At 37.3% G+C, this 20241-nt stretch overlaps 1 protein-coding gene across 2 annotated transcripts in view; it reads right to left on the bottom strand.

Annotated features, from left to right (window-relative positions):
* Positions 1–20241, bottom strand: part of LOC127646424 (gamma-aminobutyric acid receptor subunit gamma-3-like) — a 256679-nt gene that overhangs the window by 9931 nt on the left and 226507 nt on the right. Inside the window, exons 6-8 of one of the 2 annotated variants that reach the window (XM_052130068.1) lie at positions 3541–3678; positions 2686–2838; positions 394–428 (exon numbers count right to left, since the gene is read on the bottom strand). In XM_052130068.1, the coding sequence (XP_051986028.1) occupies positions 394–428; positions 2686–2838; positions 3541–3678 (326 nt within the window). The remainder of the gene's footprint in view (positions 1–393; positions 429–2685; positions 2839–3540; positions 3679–20241) is intronic. The other variant, XM_052130070.1, reaches the window with a different exon arrangement.

Below are 20241 nucleotides of genomic sequence, written 5' to 3'. Positions count from 1 at the left end.
AAACACTATTCAAACTTGCTTTTCCAAGTTTTTTATACTTGGCTATCAGTGGGCCTTAAATGTTCCTCTAAGGTTCAGAATTTAGCTTCAGGCTGTTCTTCAGCAAACTCCCAAATGTTCCCACACTGCACATACATCCATTCTCAAATCTTTAGAACTAAGTGTCCTTAATGTCATCTTGCAAGTGATCAAAACAGATTTGTTTGTGACAGTGTTGTTAATATAGTGTTTATCAACATTAGGTTGCCATAGTGATGACTTAAGTGTCAGTACAATGGCAACAGACATAAGAGAGTTGTTGTCACTGTGGAAAAGAGGAGAAAAAAACATAAACATTTTCCTCTGCTCATGTTTATCATGATATCTTGCCAAGGTGGGCATAAGACATCAAACAGTAGGCAGAGCCATGCTGTGTCCGAAAGCACTCACTTGTTCACTGATTCTATAATCAATTCATAGTGTATGCCACATGATAGTGAAAATTTGTGAATTCAAACAGCTGTAGACACTACAGAGCTTTGTATATGACTTTTACAGTGACATTGTGCACAGAATAATGAAGAAACAACTTGAAATAAAATCTTGTGGTTTAGACTGAAACCAAAATCTGATTTGTATCTGATTTAAAATCAAATATGGCTGTGGGTTTGTAAAAATAAGATTTCATGTGTCATTTTACTAAAGAAACTATTTCTACCTTACCTGACCTTTAAAAATAACTTTCATTGGTGTAGCTCAATATAGTTCATCAACAGGTTGATGCACAGTAGTCATATTAAAGAATATATCTGACTTTAACAAAGCCAGTTAATTTAGATATTGTGACATGAAGTACATTTTGTACACTGTAAGAAATGTCCATAATTTTAATGGTAAAATACTGTCAAAATGCTACAGTAAAACATTTTTAATTAGTTAACAGGAACTTATCTTGAAATATACAGTAAAAATTTCTATAATATTTAAAAAGAAAATACATGTAATTTTAAATACTTAGATTTTCCTGTAAAATTAAGGGTAAAAATGTATTGTTTAACAAGAGAGTACATGCACTTTTACAGGTAAGTATTGCTAAAGTTACAGTAAAAAACAATAATCGTGTGTTCCCAGAATTCCCTGTGTGACCCATAACATTTCATTCTATTTTATGGGAATAGTTATGCTTCTTCTTATTTTTAAAATCAGTTATGCACTTTGGGGTGTTCTGTGTTATATTTGATACAATTTATTTTATTGTAATGGAGCAAAGGTGGGCAAGGAGGAGGCAGGAACCGGCTGAACAGTCAACATATCTTTTAATAACACAAATTAACTCAAATCAACTTAAACAAATGGACACATACACACACAGTGGCCACATGTGGATCTCTCTCTCGAACTGGTGCCTCTGGCTCATCTTTATCCCCCTACCAGCTGATTAGCCCCAGTCAGGGCCATGTGTGTCTCCTCACGGCCCGGCTCTGCCCTCCTCCTTGTCACATTAATGTTTATTGCATAATTTTTATTTCACATGTGTTACCCTGATGTTGTATAGTGTTGGTGTTAGTGACACTGAGCACTGTCTCTACATGTTTATTGCTCATTGCTCCTGGAAGGGCCACTATTGATGAACTTCATCATGTGCCCATCTGTAATTACTATGGTGATTAACAATATATTTTAAAGTGAAAAGAAGATTTTTACAGTTTCAGATGGTTAAAATATCAAGTTTATCATTTAATAATATAAACAGCACCATAAAATATACAGGCATCAAAATTACATCCTATAAAGCCTGAAACGTGGTTACCGTATTTTTCACAGTAAATTTCAGTCAACCATTTTCTTTTAGTGTAGGGTATGTGTCAATTTATGTTTACACTACAGTGATGCTCATGTCTTTTAAGTCAAGACTGACCACTGAATTCTTTTTTGGTCCTAAATTGACCCCTAGCTATTCTTCTGGGTCCTGTCTTGATCACATCCTTGTTTAACCTGACATTTCCATGACTGTGATCTCATGCCTTCTCTCTTTCTTTTTCTCTCTCCCACATTGTATCTTGGCTGCCTCTCTCTCTGGACTCCATCGATCAACTGGACGCCTGTAAAGCAAATCTCTACTTTTTCTCCTGCTCCCTTTCTTTCCACTGAAGGTGTAATGACTTCTTTTGTCAGACAGATTAATTACATTCATCCTTCTTTTTCTTCCCACAGTATGTTGCCAGGTTATTTCTTTCAAACATAGATGGTGCAGGTCTCTGCCCCTTTCTTCCAGTTTTTCTGCAGGATCTGTGCAGATAACTAATTTATGTCAATGTGTGCCGTTTTTTTGACAATCACTGATCCTGCTTGTAAACTAGGGAATACTCAGAGGTAGCATCATCTCAGGCCACACTGTTTTGTGCTGTGCACAGAGCAAATGGAACCAGACAGCCTAAGAGTGGTATGTTAAGAATGAAAGTCATGTATCAAGTCTTTAAAAATGTACTTTGATTATGTTACATAATTAATGCAGACACTGTAAGTACAGAATGAGGGACCAATTCACTGAACAGTGTTTCCACTTTAGCCCACCTTTAGGGTAAAAACCTGCAACTTATTCCAGGTTGCCAGATCTCATTAGTCTGCTGTTTTCTTAGCAACCTAGTAATGAGAATTGGCCTGCAAAATGAGAAAAAATGAGGGGGTTGTATTCATTTCATGTACCTAGTGCTGTTCTGGCTGGAGTTGCATCTTTTTTGATCCAAAAGGAGACCCATGACAGAACGACAGTTAGTATGCAGGGGATATAGGTCTGAATTGTAAAGTATCCCATTCTTCTGCTTAGGTCAAAATACACAGTCATCACCACATAGTCACCTGGAAAAGGAATGACACAAATCTGTACAGGTTAACTAAAACTAGAACGAAGATAGGTTAAATATGAAAGGAATACTACACTGAAACTATAAATGTGTACTTCAATATGAATGAAAACTAAATGCAGAGAAAATCATGAAAGTATACTGTAGGTTTTGGATTTTCAATCAATGATGGATGGTCTGGTTTTGCAATTAATCTGCCCAAAGCCTGAATTCTGAACATTGGTGTATTCTGCTAAAAAGAACTGACCAATTATCCTGAAAATGGTCGACATGTAAAATAACAAAATGTTTTTGTATGCAGAATTTAGGGGGAGGTAAATCTGAAATCGAAGACAATAATTAACATTTACTCAGCAAAGTGGTTACAGTACATAATGGTGTAGCTGTCTATGTGAAGCATTGTAAAGACATTAGAAATGAAGTCAGAGAGCCGTTTAATTAATCCAAATGACCTTAAGCCAAACTCTTATCGACTCAGATCAAACATGTTAAAGATTACATGCTATGTACTGCACAAACTTTGCACACGAAACGTGACATTTGAACAACCTACAATCCCTCTAACCAAGTTTCAATGAAACATGCACTATGATTGTTCATCACTATCAATTGCTGATGCATAATCATAGTTCTCTCATTTAATTTAATATCCACTCAAACTAAAAATGCATACAACAGAGTAGCAGAAAACAATTACCTGCTGTTGTCTTAATTATGTCTGTTGTGTTCCTCAAGCCCATAAAGTCAAACTGATATAGTCTCCATGACTTCTGATCAGCAGCCTCCACCGAGTTCTTTCTCCACTTGTAAATCATTTCATCTCGTGGGTATCCATCTATAATTACAAAGAGCAGAAACCAGTGACCCATAGCTCACCCTTCACTTGTGATGGATGCCTGAGCACAGCTCAGTGTCAGCCAGTGAAACTGCACCTTAGAGCATGCTAATAAAACACAGATCACAGGCACAAGCAAGACAAATGCAGAAAGAGAGCAAATAAATGAGAAGTTAGGTTCAATTATACAAAGTATCTATCTTTATGCTGACAGCCAACCTTGAAATATGTCTCATTTACACAACTTGTGGTCCAGAAAAGGGATTTTAAACTGTGGTCTCCTAATTGATCTGTGATGCTGCAATAGCATTTATTATCCAGATGATAATATTTTATTCATGCAGATTATTTTTCTTCTGTAGAAAAACAAAAAACACTATTAAGCACTGTATCATAAAAATAGTATCATCAATATGACTTGCATAGGATATTCTGAGTCTACAGTAAGTTTATGAGTAACAGACCAAAATTAAGGTTGCCATTTACAGATATTCTTCCACTCAAGTTCACATCTAGTCAGAATTTGGGTCCAGAACTCAAAAATGGTGTCACGCTTTTTTACAACAAACACAAGAACCAATGGCATAATGATGTAAATTACACTGACTTGCCATTTGTCCCTCACACAAAGACTTCAGGAGACTTGTAATATGTAACCTGCTCCAATATTTTGAGTAACTCTGACACAGAAACATATGTTGAGCTTTTTGAAAATAAAGTAAAGTCTCAGCTTTCTAATTATATCATTTTTATGTGTCTACTCCAATCCATTGTCGAAATATAATAATTTAATAATTTTACTTTAGCACATACTATATATGTGTTATATACAGCCTTTATATAAATAAGTGAAGGTCGGGTAGTTGAATTGAATTTGTTGAGTTGATGTTTTTGGCGGAAGCCATAGTTTTTATGCAATTAACCATGGTGCTACTACAGTAATGTGTTAATATAGTAACCATGTTTAATTTTCTTGTTACCATGATTTTACTACAAAATACCATGATGATATTTTTACTGTAGTAAAACCATGGTTAATTTTTGTAAGGGAAGGTTAGGGTTAGGTGTAGTGTGTATGTGGGACTCTAAATAAACACATTGCAGTGATGTCATATACTCTATATTATTATTTAATAATAGGTGTAAATAGTATATGCCTTTTTTTGGGAGAACATTTCCTTTCGAACCACTTACTTTCTGAACTGCCCAAGGACGATTAAAAGAGTTCCCAACACTTACAAGAGAGTACTATAACTGAGTTGAAATTCAAATCATGCACTTCACCCTGACACCATCATTAATAAAACAGCATGATTAGATTTCTACTCGAATACATATGAATTCTGTTGACAGAGGGTTAAATGGTAATCATGCCTAATAACCATCTGAGGCAATTGTCATTCTCTTAACAGATTAAGTGCACTAAATATGAAAAAAAAAGCCCTCATTTAATTGCAAATTGCTTTCTTTCTTTCTGTCTTTCTTTCTTTCTTTCGTTCTTTCTTTCTTGATGAACTGAATAAATGCCATTAAAATTAAACTTGGTCTATGATCAGAAGGCACTCAAGTAGCACTTAAGATGGTTGTGACCAAAAACAGTTGACATTTTACACTGGCAAATGGCAAGAAATAGGACTTAGAATTAGCCGACAGATTGTGTGCTATTTAATTAATTACAAAGTAACTTGTGCCTTCAATTTAATGCTCGTTGGTTACGTGAAACTGGTCATACTGAACGTGAAGCGTGAACACACTAAGAAATAAGTCACAAATGCATGCTTTCTAGTGAAATATTTATCAGGAAAACATGCGCTGCCTAAATCTTCATATAGAATGGATCCTAATTTATCTGCATTAAAGCATTGGATGTATAAGCAGATTTCTCCAGACTTGACTAGTTGATTTAGTCAAGTCTGGAGAAATCATGTGACTCCTCTCTGACCCCCAACAAAAACTGTTTGAAAATACCATTTTGTTTTTACCTCAATTATAATCACTGTCATAGCAATAGCTATGAACTAAAATGCTGCAACAACACCCAGAACAAATCACAACTACAGCTCACTAGAAGTGTGTCATTTCATATATGCATATAAATGCCCTTAATTGCTCTGTTGTGATTCTAATGCATGGAACAAGCTCAGCATTGGTTTTATTGTCTGCTTGAATACAACTATGCATTTTGGAGGAAATACTGAACACTGTGGGCCAATTTAGCCACAGCTGGTGTGTGTCATAATAAACACCTATTGGACATCCATTAAATTTATAATCACATTAATTGGCACTAGAAGAATACCAGGGAGCTGTAACCAGTAAATACATGCAAGGGCAATATGAGAAATGGTGCTCTCTTAACTGGCACAGGAATAAGATGAAAAATCCTGTTGTGCCAGCCTTGTGAATTGTGGGTAACAATTAATGGTTTTGAAAGAGTTTACAACTTCTTGCCTCAATTAAACATAAAAGCATGGCATTAGCAATAGAGTTTCAGCTGAAGGAATATTTCACCCCATCAAGTCATTCCTAATCCATATGCTGTTATTTTTTAATTAGTTATCTTCACACAGCTCTTTTTCATGTCAAAACGGTTTATATTGACCATGTATTTTAAACTCCAAATAGGACAAAAAATGCATAGTAATCCAAAGGAATTGTGCAGTATATTCCTAGATTTCTGAAATAATACAAAATCTTTGTACGAGGAACATACCTAAATGTATGCCGTCATTCACTGATAATCTTCCAATCCTCCAGTGAGCTGTTAACTCGAGAAATGCTGCAACCAAATGATGGAGTCATTTGAACGAGTTGAACTTAAATGTTTCGTTCTTTAGAGCTGGTTCTTTTCACTGAAATTGTTGATAGAAGTAATAAATTGGATGCAACTATTTATTTACGATTTGGACTGATCAGGTTCTCAAGTCAAACTAATGGACACAATGATCCTCACTGGGTTAGAAGATTTAGAGAAAATATTTTTTTCTATTGCATGACTTCAAAAGACTTGGAATATAATGAAAAATTCATATGGAGTACGGTTATTGTTCCCTTTTTTTCTTAATTCTTTGAGCTTGACAGATATGGTCACTATGAACTGTAGTTATATTCAGTCAAAAAGAGGCCTGTTAAGATTCTTAAAAATGTCCCTTTTATAAAAACATAACAGCTTATGGGCTTAAAACAACGTGAGGGTAAATACATTAAAATCTTTTGGGTAAACTATTCCTTTAAACCTCTCTGTACACTATAGTACAATAGACACTGTCCTCAGATTTTTCATTTTGGTTGAACTATTCCTTTAATCTTCTCTGTACGGGATGGTAGAATAGATGCTCTTCTCCCTTTCAATCTTGTTGTTAGCTGAAACTCTTTGTTCTACAAATATTATAAAAAGAACCTGTGTTTAGCTGATGGCATACTTCTGTCTGGCTGACATCATACTCGGGTTCATTAGAGTGGAAGTGGAGATCTCTTTATGTTCCTTTTGATAATTATACATAGTTAATTTCAATGATACCTTCCTGCACCATTTCATTCCAACAGTTGCCCTCCCCACCCCTGTCTCCCACATTTGCATTGTCCTCAATTCATTATTGTATAGCCCTCAGGTCATGATGGGCTAAAAGGTACAAGTAAATTCCACTTAATCAGAGGAAGAAATAGCCATTGCCATGGGAACCAGAACTCTATCCAATGGCTTCGGTGGGTAAAGAAAAGGAGTGCTGATGAATCACAGCATGCAAAAGCTTCCTGCGAAGGTGGGAGCATCAGGCGGCCTGAGGAAGAGTATGTGGTTTAAACCTAATAGGCTGTGTAGAGATTGCAGTGCTAGCACATCAAATAACTTTGTAATTTCATCATTAATCAACAAAGGAGGTTACTTTTGATTTGTAGATGATAAATGCGAGCCATAAATTTCAGTTTATGCATCCTGTCTCTGTCTGCGATGTTGCCTGAGAATTTCATGGTCAGGTGGGCAAAAAAAGATTTATGGCTCATTTTATGATCTGCAGCGACAACATCAAATATCAGAAGAATACAAATATTGATCTCAGTTTAAAATTCAATCAGTTTTCAAACAGAAAATCTGTTTGCCAGAGTACTGTACTACAGCCAGGGTTGGGAGGGTTACTTTTGAAATGTATTCCACTACAGATTACAGAATACATGCTGTAAATCGTAATGTGTAATGTATTACGTTAGATTACTCAAGGTCAGTAACGTATTCTAAATACTTTGGATTACTTCTTTAGCACTTGCAGATTTTTTCACTTGTTTTGACTATAAAAACTCTGCCAGTACAGTGAGACAAAATGCACATGTTAAAAATACATTCTCTGAAAAACCTAATTATCTTATGCAGTGTTGTTTCTAAAACAGGATATATCAAATGTTGTTTTAAGGATATTTTTTACAAGGAAACAATACAAAAATTATTATCAAAAATATTATTTTTGCCCTAATATCAAAGGTCTTACTAGAAAAAAGAAATAATGATCCAACGTGAATTTTATTGATAAAAAATATGATCGTGCCTGGTAACGTGCATGTAAAGAGAAATAGCATTTTATCTTAGTGTAAAGCTGACAATTTACACAAGGTGTATTTCTATTTCTTGTGCTCCAAACTTATTTCAAACGTACTTCTCTGTCTGCTCGTATGAATTTAACACATCATTAGCAAGTTTTTCACAGCTGTTCAAATGTACATTGGATGGCATCATTTATTTGTAAACATTTTTCCATCTGAAATGACTAAATATTAAATGAAAAAATTACAATAAAATGCAAAGTAATCTCTTCAGTAATCAGAATACTTTTTGAATGTAACTATATTCTAAATACCAATGATTTAAATTGTAACTGTAGTGGAATAGTTACTTACATTTTGTATTTTAAATACATATTCCTGTTACTTGTATTTCATTACTCCCCAACCCTGACTACAGCCTCCTACAGTCAAGTTTTGTATAAAGCCTGAAGTGACTGAGTATTCAAAGAAATCGAGAAAATACATGGAAAAAGGCGACTGTTTTGTAGACCTCGTGACCCCTGTCTACACTTAAGACTCTTTATTAGGCTTTATCAGTGCAGGACTAGAGCACAATACAAATATCCTCATTGCAGAGCTGGCTGATTGGGTTTCTTGTCTGCTGAGAGTAGCTAAAACCAAAGAGGTCCTCCTTAATGGACATTTTCATAGCAAAACTATCCCCGTAGAAGCTGTTAAATATACGTACATCATATACATCATAAAAAAAACCTGCCTAATATTATCCTTCTAGTACCACCAAAAAACGCAAACCCACATCTCTGTTCTTCTCACCACAATTGTACAGAGCGGTAATTTGAGTTACCGTATACTTTGAACCAGTTTGGCCATTATCTTTTGTCCTCTCTCATCAACAAGGCATTTCTGTGCACAGAACTGCTGCTCACTGGATGCTTTTGGCATCATTTGGAGTAATTTCTAGAGACTGTTGTGTGTGAAAATCCCAGGAGATCAGCAGTTACAGAAATACTCAAACAAACCCATCTGGCACCAATAATCATGCCATGGTCCAAATCACTGAGATAAAATGTTCCCCCCATTCTGATGGTTGATGTGAACATTAACTGAAGTTCCTCACCCGAATCTGTGTGATTTTATGTACTGTACTGCTGCCACACTGATTAGATAATCGCATGGATGATTTTGGTGCCATACGGTTTGGTTTGAGTATTTTTGTAACTGCTGATCTCCTGGGATTTTCACACACAACAGTCTCTAAGATTAATCAGAATAGTGCCAAAAACAAAAAACATCCAGTGAGCAGCAGTTCTATGGATGGAAACACCTTGCTGATGAGAGAGGTCAACAGACAATAGCCAGACTGTTTCAAACTGACAGAGTCTACGGTAACTCAGATAACCGCTTTGTAAAGTTGTGGTGAGAAGAATACCATCTCAGAATGCTATTCTCAGATGTGGGTTGGCGCTGTTTTGGCGGCACGAGTGGAACCTACACAATATTAGTCATGTGGTTTTAATGTTCTGGCTGATCAGTTTATCTGTTAGTTTCAAACCTTTATTCTTTGTCAAAATTAGAGTTATTACAATTTTTAAACATAATGCCTTTAAACATAAAAAATCAGCTCCTATTACAATCTGGAAGAATGTTAGCAGGAGCTCTGTCTTATGTTATTTGATGAGCAAATTGGAAAAATAAATATAGCGATGAAAACAATCTTGAGTGACACCATTGATACAGATATGTGGGTAATCATCTAGCAGAGTAGGGCTTTATCTCACAGAGAGAAGCAGAGCAGGTAAATTCTTTAGTCACATTTTCACAGTAGATTGCAACATTACCTCCTCCCCACTCAATAATCAGAACAGCAAGAACACAGCATTAGGATGGACATGCAAAAAGCTGTTATAAAAGAGTCTGAATCAAAACACAAGGTGTCATATATTGTCATTATGTGAAGACTCAGTTGGCACTCAATGAAAAAATGCTCAGAAAGCACAATCTCTCTACTCTTCCTGCAGGTTACCGTAATTCTCTTAAAAAGCATGCACCACTATTTTTGCATAGTGCACCGCAGTTGCCATAACATCATAACTTTAATGTGCCATGTCAAGTTGTAAGAAGGTGCTCTGAAGTCTTTGCATTCTGTTCCATACAGTAGTGCTCCATTTAGTTTGAAAGGAAGAATTTGCCTGGTGTCAGTGCAGCTCTCCAGAGTGTCTGAAAAATCATGAAATAATCAATCATAACATTTAAAAAAAAGACACGTTTTAAAATGTGTAAAAGTCCGGTCACGAATGATCAGTATTAATCATTGATTTCTTGATCGATCATTGTCACTTCCGAGTACTAGGTTACTCATGCACATTCCTAGTTCAAATCTGATCTGATCTTAGACACGTTTTAAAATGTGTAAAAGTCCGGTCACGAATGATCAGTATTAATCATTGATTTCTTGATCGATCATTGTCACTTCCGAGTACTAGGTTACTCGTGCACATTGCTAGTTCAAATCTGATCTGATCTTTACAACTGACTGTTAACACTTGTTAATTGAACAGATGTATTCAACCCAGGTGAGATAACCGATTTATTGATTCACCAAAAAGCACTCCGGCCACATGATCTGGAAACCAATGATTGTCTATATAAAATTAGCTTTTTCTATTGGGATCACTTTTCAATGATTTTGGGTGGATTTAAAAACTCAGAGACTTCATTCATATTTTAATGCATATTTTAATCCTTGTCCATTGTGATTATTCAGTACAGCTGTGAACGAAGCACCGGCTATACAGAGATCGCTGCCAAACCAAGCTATCTATTGATCAACGTGGAAAATTTGCCTGTCAAAGTTCACTAAACTTGAACTCCACGTGAAATCCATGAGGGGAAATTATTTGCCACCTGGAGTCCATCGTGCAAATTAACAAATCCTGTGGATTTCCATTCAGATGACTGTGGGATGAGAGGGTGGACAGTAGTCATGGAAAACTAAAATATGACTGTTTGGCTTAACAACTTAACAGTAAACCTATGAAAAGACCTCTTGTAAATCTCAAACAATGTAGTTTTACGCTTTTAAGAAAAGCACTACCTTAGGTGACAGATCAGTACATAGTTACCTACCATCCACTCGTGAAAATCATTGGTTAGGGGATAAAATTAAATGCTATGAAATATCCAGGTTGAATGATTTGGAATTTGGATATTTGTCTTATATAAATTTGCCATAATTGTTTACAGTTCTATTATGCAGCAACAGACTGTGGGTTGGACAAAAATTACACAAACCTCTGTTGTTCACAATGCCTTTTTGTATGTTCATAACAAGATCCTTTTATTCTGCTTGAGCACAGCACAGAGTTTTTTTTACCCTTCCCAGCAATACTTAATCATTAACTCACACCTACTCGTCTGACATCAAAGTATTAAGAGATCTATGTGTGCTCTTTAAGTGGTGGTTGAAAGGAAGAACTGTGTTACAGACAGGAAGAGGTTCATGATCAAAAGGTAATCACAGCTGTTCCTATATATAAATGTAAGGAACCATTATTATTATAATGAACTTCAGTCAACTGATTCTGGCCAAGATGAAGACTATAATTGGTGTCCAAATGTGTCACTCAAATTAAAACATGACATCCTTCCATTGTTAAACTCACAATACTACTGATTGCCTTTTTAATCATTGCTCAGTTTTTATGGAAACGGGGGAGTATTCATTTAATTTTCTATAGAGTAAACCATTAATTTCTAAAACTTTCCACTACATAAACTTTTTTTTTCAGTTTGCTAGCCTCTGGTGATGCTATAACTGAATAAAGATAATGGGCACATCCTTTGATTTCACAGACCTTTTAAGTGTTGGATTATGCAGCTTTTTTTTTTATCCTGTAAATTGCTTGTTTGAACAGTAAACAGAATGGAAAAAGACGATTTGAAGATCCGTAATAGAATCTTATTACAACATTTGAAAAATTGAAAAGACAGATATGTAACCACAAGTGTATTTCTGATGATAAAACAGTGGAGAAGGTATAAAACAATATAACAGAAGAAAGGGAACAAGCTGGAGAATTTTCTAATACTGACACAAAAGACAGGTTTAGTATGATTTATGAGTAGCAAAGCTGTGAGCAAATGCTGTGAAATAAACTGCCAATCAAATTTCTATGGAAAAAATATTGGAAATTAATAATTTTTAGTAACTTGTTAATGCAGATTTGCATATGGTCAGTCACATCCTCATTTTGTACCACCTACAGTTAAATATTTTCCCCCACATATTCTGTATAATATTGTGAACATTTACACACCAAATGTCTTTATTCAGAAAATGTGTTTAAGGTGAGAAAATTAGTCCCTGGAAGCTTTAGTATACAACTCCAAACATCCATCTAAAATCCTTTAAAAATGACCAATAAAATGATCTATGTCTAAGTTGAGGTGCCATCAGAGCATGAGTGCATTCATGCCTGCCTCTATGCAGAGTAAAAAGGCTTTGATGGAAATGGTAATGTCGTCCCCACAAGCAGATCCATGAAGGGGGGTCAAAGCAATTGGCAGCGTTAACAGCACTAAGGTGAATCCATGCAGCAGAAAAGCAGCTCCCCATCAGTTAGGGTCACAATAGATGGTTTTCACAGGATTTGCAGGCACACCCAGCACTTTCCCACCTTTAAAATGAGTCTGAACACTCCATCTATCTTCACTACAACCTGTACATTGTTTCATTACCAATGACTTATACTTGGGTCTCCAAACAGTATTAAGGTCATATTGTTTGATGGATGTGATGTGAAAAGTTTCTTTAATGATGCTTGTTGCACAGTCACAAAGGCAGGGTTGGGGAGTAACGGAATACATGTAACGGAATTACGCATTTAAAATACAAAATATATATTGCACAACAGTTTAAGTTTAAATCAATGGTAATTAGAATACAGTTATATTCAAAAAGTATTTTGAAAACATTTATACATATAAATGATGCGATCCAAAGTGCATTTGAACTGTAACGATGGCAGCTCCCAGGATTTAAAACAATTTAAATCAATAATTAATTAAATTGACCTAAATTAAATTGTTTGGGTGCCAGACCCTAACCTTAAGCCTGTCAAAATTACAAAAATAAACCCTAGAAAAGCTCTAAAAGCCAACTTTTTTTTTTAAATTCCCTACACCAACAAAGGCATGAGGAAAAAGAGGTTTCCAAATATATATTCAAGAAAATATCCAAAACACCACATTGCACTTACTTTTTTACAGATTGGCTCAAACAATTGAGTAAAGGGAAAAAAAGAAAAACACAAAACAAAAATTAAGAAATATTATGATAAGGCAGAGGATCCGCCCTAGTCCCGCATTTAAATCGGCAGATTCAAGAGTCCAGTTCTCATCGAATACCCATAAAAAAAATTAAAAAAAAACAGAAGGGAAAATACAAACAATAATTAATTCAAATATTGTTCACGCTGTAATATAAATTAATATATATAAAAAGGGAAATTAATATACTCGCACAACTACGGGAGAGGTGCATGAATGAATGCGTGGGAGAAAAGGGCCGTGGGTGTGGTATGCGTACAGGTGAAGCAAGTCGTACAGCCGAACCACTACTCTTGGCAACTTGGGGAAACAGCTTTGAACGGGGAATCATATGCACAGGAAGATACACGGACTGAAACACACTTCAGTTCTTGAGTCCACACATGCTCTGCGCTGGAATCTGAAGCTCGGAGCACAATTCATTGGAACACTCCCAAAATCGCTCCAGCACTAAACACAGTTTGGTGTTACAGAACACAGAACACTGTAATTCAAAGTATTAAGAATACGTTACTGACCTTGAGTAATCTAACGGAATACATTACAAATGTCATTTTACAGCATGTATTCTGTAATCTCATGTGGAATACATTTCAAAAGTAATCCTCACAACATTGCACATAGGGTACTTCTTTATCAGAAGAATGTGGCTTTGTAGTGTCCATAATATTATGCCAATTGTATAAATTCAATTGTTCCATTTTGTACTTCTGCTTGGTTTATGCTTGGGTGGCACTATAGTTCCAGTGGTCTCTGAGCTCCCATCAATGGAGACCACTTTCTCCGCAGCCTAGGTGGTCCTGGAGTCTTCCTTCATCGAGCCTCCCACGGCTCTACCCTTCGAGCCTCCCATAGCTGTTCTCACGGCCATCTGGAAGCGGAAGAGATGTAGGGCTCCTACTCCCCAGTCAGTGCCTGTGTTCACGTCCACGGAGGTCGTTTCCCCCATCACTGCCTGTGTCCACGACCACGGAGGTCGATTCCCCCATCATTGCCTGTGTCCATGACAACGGAGGTAATTTCCCCCATCACTGCCCATGTCCACGACCATGGAGTTTGTTTCCCCCATCACTGCCTGTGTCTACAATCACAGAGGTCGTTCCCCCATCACTGCCTGTGTCCACGACCACGGAGGTCATTACCCAGTCACTGCTAGCGCTCCTGACCATGGTGTCTTTGCCCTCAGAGTCTTCCATGGCACCACCTCCAGCAGACACGCCCACTCTCCCAGAGACTGCTCCGCCCGCTCTTCCAGAGACGACTCCAGCGGCTCCACCCGCTCTCCCAGAGACTCCTCCTCCTGAGTCTCAATTCACTTCTCCTCCTGGGGCTCAGCCCATGCCAACTGCGGCTCCACCCCTGACCTAGTCCCTGCCCTATGGCAACCTCCCAGGCCTTCTGACCCAGGCCCTGCCCTGTGGCCACCTCCCAGGCCTCCTGACCCAGTCCCGACCCTGAGGCCACCTCTCAGGCCTCCTGACCCTGTCACGGCCCTGTGGACGCCCAGGTTCTGTCACAAGCTGTGTTTCCCCCATTTCCTAGACTCTTATTTTGAATTTACCTCCTGTACTACACTTCCCAAGAAGCACTGTCATCATCCTCACCTGTCCCCATAATTGTGTCCAGCTGTTTTGCATTTACCTTCATTTGTGCCCCTATTTATACCTTCATGTTTAATGGTTCCAGATCAAGTCTTGTCCGTAGCAGTGAAGCTAAATAGTTCCTTTTGTTTTTCCAAGCCTTGTGCTATTTGTATTTTTATATTCTTCTTCTTTAAAACACTGCATTTGGGATCAACCAGTGTCTCTCTCCTGGTTCACAACATGACAATATGTAAGTATCTACCAAATTAAGCTTTTTATAGCATATATATTCAACATATGAAGGTTATATATATATATATATATATATATATATATATATATATATATATATATATATATATATTTCATCAGATAAGATTTAATGATGAGTAAGGTTTATTATTATTTACAAGATGTAAAGTTGGAGACAAAATGTAAATTATGTGCAGACGGGATGTTTACATATGGTCTGATTTTTTTTTCATGCTTTCACATCAATTTAGAACACCCGATTAACTAATCAAAATAGCTAAATATGCATTAATGTGAACTTACTTGACAATAAAGTTGATTCTGATTAAGTGAGGATTACAAGATGAATGAATATTGTCAATGATGAAAGATTTAGATACAGCTAACTTTTATTTCACCTCTAGAGGCTGCTGTTATGCTGTAGAACTAATCTGTTCTAACTGTAGAATCCTCCAGCGCACACTGGAGTCCACTGTGTCCACAAAGAGGAACAAGGAGTAATAAAAAAAAAATATCGGCATAGATTTTTACCGATAGTTCCACTTTGCAACTGATTATACTATCGGCACTGATTAATCGGTAAAATTGATATATCAGTCTTCCTCTAATATATGGTTTTATTAATTAAGTTTATTGACCAAAAATGTAAATTTAAATGACTGTATAAGTTCAATCTGTTTAATCTGAAAAAATTGTTAAAAACTGCAGCTATAATGACAGGGAAGCATGCCATTCTTCTTGTTATGCCCTGGATAAGGTATAAAATAATTATATATATATCACACACAACAGCCCTTCATTGTCAATGATAAAATTATTGAGAATGAACATTTTAGCACTATATTTGACTTCAAAAACAAGCCTATATGGGACTTGTGATAGAAATCAAGTATTTTTAATTACCATTGAAGCATGCCAAGTCTTAACCATCACTCCGCTTTTCCCATGGGGACTAAAGCCATCTTTACACATTAGAGGTGGGACAGAAGCTGCATCTGAAGATGTAATAGATGTATTTTCACGAAGTAGGAATAAATGCTTTTACACCATATTTGCAAATGCATAAATAATGTTATGAGATGAATATATTTAAATGTAAAACTATGACTATAGAAATATGAGATTAATGAAAATGTGAATGAATACTCATTGAAAACCTATGAGGACTAATTCTTTCAATAAATCAACCTCCCAATTGACACTTCCTTAAGCTCTGCCCCCCTTGGTTATTGTTGCTCTCCATGACAAGCTCTGTAGAACTCCCCATATAACTGTATATGAGATTGCAATGAATGACATGGTTTTTGGCTAAATATTCTAATTAATGGAATGGAATATATTTTTATGTGGGCTAGTATTAAGAGTGACATTGTAATGCATGCTTATCTGAAGTTTTTTTGTAAAATAATTTGTTAAATTATATGGTAATTTGATTAAAATCTGTGGAGACTGTGAATCAGAAACGATTAAAAAAAACTTGATAATGAAAACTTCATTTAATGGCAATTAGACATCTAATAACATTAGCGTAAATGAACAGACCTGTTCATAACATCTCTTAACACACAATGCTATGCACTTATTATTTACTATCACTTTATTATGACTTGAATCAATTCATAAATAAATGAACGCTCATTAATTAGCTTTATTTTACCTTGGAACAAATGTAGATGTTGTTGCAGATGTTATGTTCATTTGGAATGAGGGCTGACACAGTTTAATCCATAACATGCTCCTCTCCAGATTTATTTAAAGAAAAAAAGAAAGCAACTTTGTGTATCCACTCTGGGAAGCTATTATAACTATTACAAATGACCCAGCAACAACGTTTAAATAATTTTTTTAGATTATTTTTATAAAATCCTGCTTAAATCACACAATACTCCCATAGGCTCTCATTGTGAAAAGGTGAACGCTTGTCAAAGTGGTCAGAAGCACTTTTAAGGCGGGGCTTAACAAAGGGTCAATTAGACTTTGATAAACATTTAATATTACTTGAATATGTGACATTATATTGTGGAAATTTGTTACATGTTGTTTTGTTTTCTTTCCTAATGTATGTGTGTGTGTATATACACACACACACACACACACACACACACACATATATATATATATATATAAGCACAGGAGATGGGTGACATGTTTTTTTTTTATAAGCACAGGTAGAAGGGTGCCCACTGCTTTCATCATCTTGTTTCAACTGGACCAGTGTGGACAAACCTGATGCCTGGTGTTCGGTCTGTTCAACACTCAAATGCTCCTCATTCCTTTCAGGACACATTGGCTGGGGAGCATTTCATTAGTCAGTTTGTTCATACAGACAGGGACTATACTTTATGTTTGAGTCTGTTAAATATACTTTAGAAGACAAGCTGCTCTGCTGAATAGTGATGTTTAAAATATTAAAATAATTTTTCTGGCAAATTACCCCTTTCGGAGTACAGATGAGGGACAATTTGCTGTATGGCTGATATAGGGGAAGGCATTTCAGCCAGTGTATGTTCACTCCTATGTGGCCACTAACACAAGATGGGTCCACAAGGTCCTGATTGGCATTAACCTTCATTTGCATATCAATTTAATTTAAAATGATGGGTTTGAAATGCAGTGCTGGTTTTTTTCAATAACAAATGGAGAAAAAGCAGCTAGGGAATTGAAGACAGTAGCTGCGAGGTGAAGAAAAGAGCAGAGAATTAAGATTTTCATGAAAAATACATACAGTAAGAAGAAACATCACTCCGATCCACCATCAGTAGCCAACTATGTCTTTCACTTGCAGGAAAATATATATGGACTATTGGATTTACCTGGTTCTCTGTCTGTTGCTCACTTCGACGTTGTGTCAAAGAAGCAACACTAGGGGTCTCTCTTGAGAGCCTTTCGCATCTCTGATCTATGAGAAATTGAAAGACAGAATTTGCATGTCCCGCCCTCCGGACATACGGGTATAAAGTGAGGGAAATGCGTCTGTTTCATTCCGAAATTTTCTTCTGAGCCGATCAGTTGTGTATGCATAGAGCTGCGAGTCACAGTCTGTGTCCTCCCATCTCTGAGCGATTGCTGTTGAATCTACGGCGCATATCAGCAGCTTTCTCCTTCCCTGCACAGCAGTGAAGCTTTGCCACTGGGCACTTCGACAGTGCTAGTAAAAGAGAAATTTTCACTAAAACAGTATTTTCTCTAAAAGAGCAATACACAGTGGCATTGAACGTCCTTTTCAGGATGCGTTTTTATAAAGATGCCTTTCCGCCCCTGTGTAGTTCCTGGATGAGGTCGAGTGCTCTCCGCTCCTGACGGTCACAGGCACTGCCTCGTGTGTCTGGGCCGCGATCATACCAAGGCAGCGTTTGTGGATGGTTCGTATTCTCACTACGATAATCTTACCATGGCAATGGCCCCCCGCGTCGCTCCTTCTTCCCATGGGATTGAGGATGACCCGGCTGGCGATGGAGGCGATTTGGGGTTGGCAGCGGGCTCGGTTTCGCCGGCTACGTGCCCACGAACCACCCGCCTTCAAGGCAACAGCGGCTTGACTCACGGCCAGCCTGCATATCCTCTTGAGCCCCCCAAGCCGGATGAGCTCGCCGCTGCATCGGAGAGTTGTCCGACGTCTGACGTGGATGACTCGACTGGGCTGCCACCTTCGGGCCAGCATGCCCAGTCTGAGGCTGACACCCAGATGTCCGAAATGCTTGCCCGGGCCGCCGTCAGCGTGTGGCTGGACTGGAACCCTCTGTCCTCCCCACAGCCTTGATGGCTGGATAATTGGTTCATCGTGCCTCTCGCTCATCCGCTCTCACTACCCTCGACGGCAGAGCGGCCCACTTGTACACGACGTTCCCCAGGTGGACAGAGCGGTTGCGATCTACCTATGTCCCGAGAATGCCACCACTTGGCGGGATCACCCTGTGCTCCCCTCCAGGGCCTGTAAGATGACATCTTTACTGACCTCCAAAGCCTACAATGCCACTGGACAGGCCGCTTCTGCCCTGCATGCCATGGCCCTCCTGCAAGTCCACCAGGCCGAGGCACTTAAAGATCTGCTGTAGCGTGTAGCGCACAACGTAACTGATGTGCTACACCCAGTAATGATATTCAATATGGGCCACTATAATCAGAAGTAAGGAACGTCTACTGGAGGGAGGAAATGACGAATGCAGGTGAGTGAATAGTTGAAAATTTTGCTCTCTTTGTATTTTGTTTCATTTGTGATCAATCACATATGCACATCAATCAATGACATTAAGTAAATAAAAGAAAACAGTCATCACTCTTCTATTACTTTCCTCTAGGCTGAAAGATTCAACAACTCAACAGCTTCAATTCAATGAGGTTTCATATTTTTCACTCAATGTGTAAATAAAGTGGACTCTCAAAATTCAACACTTTGTCTGTCTCTTTCACATTAGCCAAAGTAAATTACAATAATAAAATAAAATATTACATTCAAAATGTACGAAACCCAATGTACAAAAAATGTGATTATACCAATTTGACCCAAAATAAATTCAGATATAGAAGTTCTTCCAATAATTCACTTTTCTTTTCAAAACAAAACGGTAATTGGAAATACAGAACCCAACAATTTGACTCCGCTAAACAAATGATCAAACGACTCAATTGATCGAAGCTTGCGAATCATATAGCTCAGTTCAGAGAGTCATGTAACTCTCTTCCGATTGGTTTGAGTTCCAAAAAATAAAGTCTCTCCTTTCAAGGGCAAAAATCAAACAAATCCGAGGAAATAGTCTTTCGTGTCCGAAAAAACAAGGAAAATCAGAATTGTCCTACCATTTGACGGTCACAAAGCACAGATCAAAATGGAAATGGTCCGAGGGCAGCTAGCTCGCCATTTGTGCACGTATAACCATGTCGTTCA

This window comes from Xyrauchen texanus, chromosome 7, assembly GCF_025860055.1.
Source record: "Xyrauchen texanus isolate HMW12.3.18 chromosome 7, RBS_HiC_50CHRs, whole genome shotgun sequence".
Lineage (NCBI taxonomy): Eukaryota > Metazoa > Chordata > Actinopteri > Cypriniformes > Catostomidae > Xyrauchen > Xyrauchen texanus.
This window is presented reverse-complemented; position numbering and strand designations above follow the sequence as displayed.